The sequence below is a fragment of the Mandrillus leucophaeus genome, unplaced genomic scaffold, assembly GCF_000951045.1.
Source record: "Mandrillus leucophaeus isolate KB7577 unplaced genomic scaffold, Mleu.le_1.0 Scaffold576, whole genome shotgun sequence".
NCBI classification, from domain to species: Eukaryota; Metazoa; Chordata; class Mammalia; order Primates; family Cercopithecidae; genus Mandrillus; species Mandrillus leucophaeus.
In genome coordinates, this window is record NW_012106208.1 from 173,947 (window position 1) to 179,412 (window position 5,466).

The window sequence follows — 5,466 nt, forward strand, 5'->3', positions numbered from 1 at the left end:
AAAAAAAAAAAAAAAAAAAAATTTACAGAAAACCAGGAGGAAGTCCCTGGCAACAGAGGTAAAACTTAGTGGGTTTCTTGTTTGTGCTTTTGTCTTAGATCCTACTATGCTGACAGACATGATGAAAGGGAATGTAACAAATGTCCTCCCTATGATTCTTATTGGTGGATGGATCAACATGACATTCTCAGGCTTTGTCACAAGTAAGTTACAGACCCAGCCGACTTCATGTTACCCAGAGAGATTCAAGTGCTACTGAGACACTAATATCATAGGTCGTATGTTTTCTTGTGTAAACTGATAATAGTCTTTGAACAAAAAATTTACTATATGATGACTTTTATGACTTTTGCCCGAAAGTGATCCTAAGTTCATGATGTGGATGCTTTTTAGCCAGATTAGATTCAAGCAAGTGACTTGCTAGCTTGCTTCCAAACTAATATGGTATTCTAGTTGAGCAGGATAAAGGGAAGCATATTTCTATTTTGACTTCATTTGCTAGGTGTTAGGGTGAGTTTTCTATTTGTTTATAAGTTGATTTGATTTTAATCAATTTGGTTTCTTAGTAACATAGTTCTATGCTTATATATTCCACTTAGAGTTTAACAGATTGGGGCAAATTTTTTCCAAATTTCAGGTCACAGCTCAGTTTGAGTCCCTTCTTCCTCGGTAAGCTAGAAGCAAGTATTATTGAGGGCAACTAGAGCAGAGTGGCATTTTGACTGTCTTTTCTTCAGAAATTGCCACAGATTTTCTTGTGGAAGTCGTTTTCCAAAAGCTATGTGGCACAGAGTTCCCACCTCCTCTGGGAAAGATTCACACTTATTCTAAAAATAAAACAGCTCAGAGTGGTTGTGAACTTTTTCTTCTCTGCAGCCAAGGTCCCATTTCCACTGACCCTCCGTTTTAAGCCTATGTTACAGCAAGGAATCGAGCTACTCACATTAGATGCATCCTGGTAAGCACTTTCTTCTGTTTAATAAAAATACAAACCACACTTTGGGAGGCCAGGGTGGGAGTATCACTTGAGTCCAGGAGTTTGAGACCAGTCTGGGCAACAGAGTAAGACCCTGTCTCAAAAAAATGAAAACAGGCGGGGTGCAGTAGCTCACACCTGTAATCCCAGCACTTTGGGAGGCTGAGGCGGGCAGATCACAGGTCAAACTGAGACCATCCTGGCTAACACGGTGAAACCCCATCTCTACTAAAAATACAAAAAATTAGCCAGGCGTGATGGTGGGCGCCTGAGTCCCAGCTACTCGGGAGGCTGAGGCAGGAGAATGGCGTGAATCCGGGAGGCGGAGCTTGCAGTGGGAGGAGCTTGCAGTGAGGGGAGATCGCGCCACTGCACTCCAGCCTGGGCAACAGAGTGAGACTCTGTCTGGGGAAAAAAAAAAAAAGTAAACAAAAATCACACAAACCAAAATCTAAAACCAGTGCCCCTTAAAGATGAGGATTTCTGGCTGGGTGTAGTGGCTCACACCTGTAATCCCAGCACTTTGGGAGTCTGAGGTGGGCGGATCACAAGGTCAGATCGAGACCATCCCGGCTAACAGGGTGAAACCCCGTCTCTATGAAAAATACAAAAAGTTAGCTGGGTGTGGTGACTGGTGCCTGTAGTCCTAGCTACTCAGGAGGCTGAGGCAGGAGAATGGCATGAACCCAGAAGGTGGAGCTTGCAGTGAGCTGAGATCACGTCACTGCACTCCAGCCTGTTCGACAGAATGAGACTCTGTCTCAAACCAAAAAAAAAAGATGAGGAGTTCTAATTTGCATACTTCATTGGAATCGGTTTTTTAAAGTTTTTTTTTTTTTTTTTTTCCCCAAGACTGTGTCTCACTCTGTCACCCAGCCTGGAGTGCAGTGGTTCTATATCACTGCAGTCTCCACCTCCTGGGTTCTAGTGATTCTCCTGCCTCAGCCTCCCGAGTACCTGGGATTACAGGCGTGCACCACCACATCTGGGTAATTTTTGTATTTTTCGTGGGGACAGGGTTTCACCATGTTGGCCAGGTTGGTCTCAAACTACTGACCTCAAGTGATCCATCTGCCTCGGCCTCCCATAGTGCTGGGATTACAGGCATGAGCCACCACGCCTGGCCAAAATTTTTTTTGTTTTTTTTTTCACTGAAACTCCACTCAAAATGCCATGGGTGGTTTATGGCAACTTTTACATGAGTCTAGCAAAAGGAAAGAATGTGTCACCTCTTTTCTGTCACAATTGGGGGCTTAAAACTGCAGGGGTGGATGTATCAACCCCCAGAAAGTTAAAAGTTTAAGCCAGGAGTTCTGGCCATGCAATCATTTTTAGTAATACCTGGAGTTTATGAGAGTGGAAGTTTGTATTATTTTTTTTTCCAAAGTACATTACTATTAATGATAATAGTTTTCATTAGTTCTAGTCACTGTGCTTAGCATTTTCCGTATTTTACCCTCATAGCAACCTATGAAACCTATGTAGGAATTGACATTTGACAACAGTCTGTCCAAATCCAGCACCCATGTGTTATTTACCACTCTTTATAATTTTTAAAAAGAGATTTCTCCTTCTGAATACCACTGTTTTTTTTTTTGTTTTTTTGTTTTTGAATTGCAGAATAAGACAACTTAAAATCTGAAAAGCTCTTAGAAAATACTGCTACAGTATCTGGAACCTAGTAATGCTGCTTCACGTGGCCTCTCCAGACTCTTTTGCCTGTGGCTTCCCAAAGACTGGCATAAAACAGAGAAAAAGAATAATGGACAAAATGGGGATTACTAGTGGTAATCTTGACTACTTGGTTTGAGCAGAGCCCTCTAGGATGTGTGGGAGGAGCAGGACAGGCCAGAGGCTGGGAAGTCTGGGCCATGCACAATTCTGCTAGAGAAGAAAAGCTGTACATTATATGAGTACCATGAGTCTATTCAACTTTTACCTTCCGGTCTCCTTGGGCTAAACAAAAACTTCATGGGTTGGAGAAAAGCTTATTTATCTTTTCTCAGCATCCAGAGAGGCATGTGACTAAAATGATATCATGGACAGAAGGGAGACTGGAACCCCAGTGTACAGTTACCACTGTGGTGAGATCAGCAACATTGTATTCAGACAGGCCATTTACTTACCTGCAGCCTATGGAGTAACCAGAGTAGACTTTTGCCTTTATGTGACCCACTTGTTGGAATGACTATGGATCTTTCCATTTATCATTTTCCATACTCATTTTTGGTTTTAGCTTTTATTATATGCAAGCCTATTTATTTTATGGAGGTTGAGTAGGAAACATAAGCTAAAGGAAGCCTCAGTGATATAGTTCAACACTTGGAATGACTCTCCCAGTGGCTATAGTCCTCAGTACTATATTTCCTGAAATCCACCTCTCATCCCTTCTTGTAAGTACGGAACACACCCAATGGCTCACGCCTGTAATCCTAGCACTTTGGGAAGCTGAGGTGGGCAGATCACTTGAGGTCAGGACTTCGACATCAGCTTGGCCAACATGGTGAGGCCCCGTCCGTCTCTACTAAAAATACAAAAATTAGCCAGGCATGGTGGTGCGTGCCTGTAGTCCAAGCTACTCAGGAGGTTGAGGCAGGAGAATCTCTTGAATCCCGGTGGCAGAGGTTGCAGTGAGCCGAGATTGCGCCACTGCACTCCAGCCTGGGTGACAGAGCGAGACTCTGTCTCAAAAAAAAAATAATAATAACTATGGAACACACCAACACTTGTGATTTCCTCTTGGGAATGGAATTCAGAATGAGAGTCGTCTTTGGATTTTTAAAAATGTAGTTCTGTGTTGTTGAGACTGCTTATCAACTTGTGTTTCTTCTGTGGTTGTGCTTTGGATGAATACAGCCCATCCAAGGTGACTTCTTTACAAACACTGAACAACTTTGGGTGGTAGGGAAGTGGGAACGGCATTACTCTCTGATATAATAACTAACCACACCATTCTCCTTTTCCTTTGCCAGGGTGAGTTCTGCATCCTGGTACTTCCTCAATGTATTTGGGCTTCGGAGCATTTACTCTCTGATTCTGGGCCAAGATAATGGTAAGAAGCATGTCAGGTTTACTAAGCAAATACTTCCATAGATGAATCATCCATGTTAGAGCCAGAAAAGTCTTGTAGGTTATGCTGTTTGTTACCACAGTCAAATAAAATGTTTCCTTCCTTCAGTTTCTGAGGTATTCTGAAAGACTTAAAAATTCCAGGGGTCAAACTGAAGATCTCAATTCTCTCTGGCAATGACTGGGACAGTATTTGATTCCCCAGAATCTGATACCATCATGTGAGGGATCCAGCACCAGCAGTATAAGCCTGTGAACCTAAAGCTTAAAGAAGGCCTGGTTTGTCAGTCATTTCATTGACTAGAGCCCTTGCCAGTACTAATCCTTGCTCTCTTGTTTACTGGCTGGGACCTCAGAAAAGTTACTCAACAAGTCACTTAGCTTCAAATTCTCTATTTGCTTATCTGTAAATAAGGACTTTATTAGTTAACCTGTGGGGTTACTAGGAACACATGAGGTAGAATATGCGAACCACTTAGTGAAGTACTTGGCATACAGTAGTTGCTCAATAACTGGTGCCTGTTATTGTTGAAATTTGAAATGAAGTTTAGAGCTTCCTTTAGTGATCTCTTTTTTGCTGTTACTATCCCCATTTTTCAGGAGACACAAAGTGACTTTCCTAGAGTCACATAGCCAGTGGGTGACAGGGCCAGTCGTGAGGCTGTAGTCCAGTTCTCTAATCTGTGTGAAGCCCATTCTTCCCCTTGGGTGCTGGGGTGCTCGCTGAGTCCTGGCACTCATGTAAGTGTGTCTTATGCTACAGCCGCTGACCAGTCACGAATGATGCAGGAGCAGATGACGGGAGCAGCCATGGCCATGCCCGCAGACACAAACAAGGCTTTCAAGGTACACTCTATTCACCATTCAAAGCCGCAGCGATGCTCTGAAAGGTGTTATCAAGAGCTATTTTAAAAATAGCTTCCTTGCAGGGAGTGTTGTGTGGTTCCATCGTTTTAATTTAAACTTAGCAAAAACATAGTTTACACGTCTCTTTTTCCTGAGGCAGAATCATTTATTAAGTAAATTGGAAATTCTTGGTACTTTTACTGGTTTTTAAATGCTCACCAGAATTTAATCCACACTATCAATGATGCCATAAAATAATCCAATCAGAGGTGTGAGGTAAACATTTAGAATAATTTGAACGTTTTTGAACCCCATAGATATCAGATATAAATTGCATTAAAAAAAATCAATACTGGCCAGGCGCAGTGGCTCACACCTGTAATCCCAACACTTTGGGAGGCTGAGGCGGGTGGATCAGGAGGTCAGGGGTTCAAGACCAGCCTGACCAACATGGTGAAACCCCATCTCTACTAAAAATACAAAAAAAATTAGTTGGGCATGGTGGCGGGCGCCTGTAATCCCAGCTACTCAGGAGGCTGAGGCAGGAGAATTGCTTGAACCCAGGAGGCGGAGGT

The 5,466-nt window shown here is 42.8% G+C and overlaps 1 protein-coding gene across 2 annotated transcripts in view; it reads left to right on the plus strand.

Moving 5' to 3' along the window:
* Positions 1–5,466, plus strand: part of EMC3 (ER membrane protein complex subunit 3) — a 24,689-nt gene that overhangs the window by 13,719 nt on the left and 5,504 nt on the right. For both annotated transcript variants that reach the window (XM_011998572.1, XM_011998573.1), the window contains exons 4-7: positions 99–203; positions 877–958; positions 3,949–4,028; positions 4,809–4,891. In XM_011998572.1, the coding sequence (XP_011853962.1) occupies positions 99–203; positions 877–958; positions 3,949–4,028; positions 4,809–4,891 (350 nt within the window). The remainder of the gene's footprint in view (positions 1–98; positions 204–876; positions 959–3,948; positions 4,029–4,808; positions 4,892–5,466) is intronic.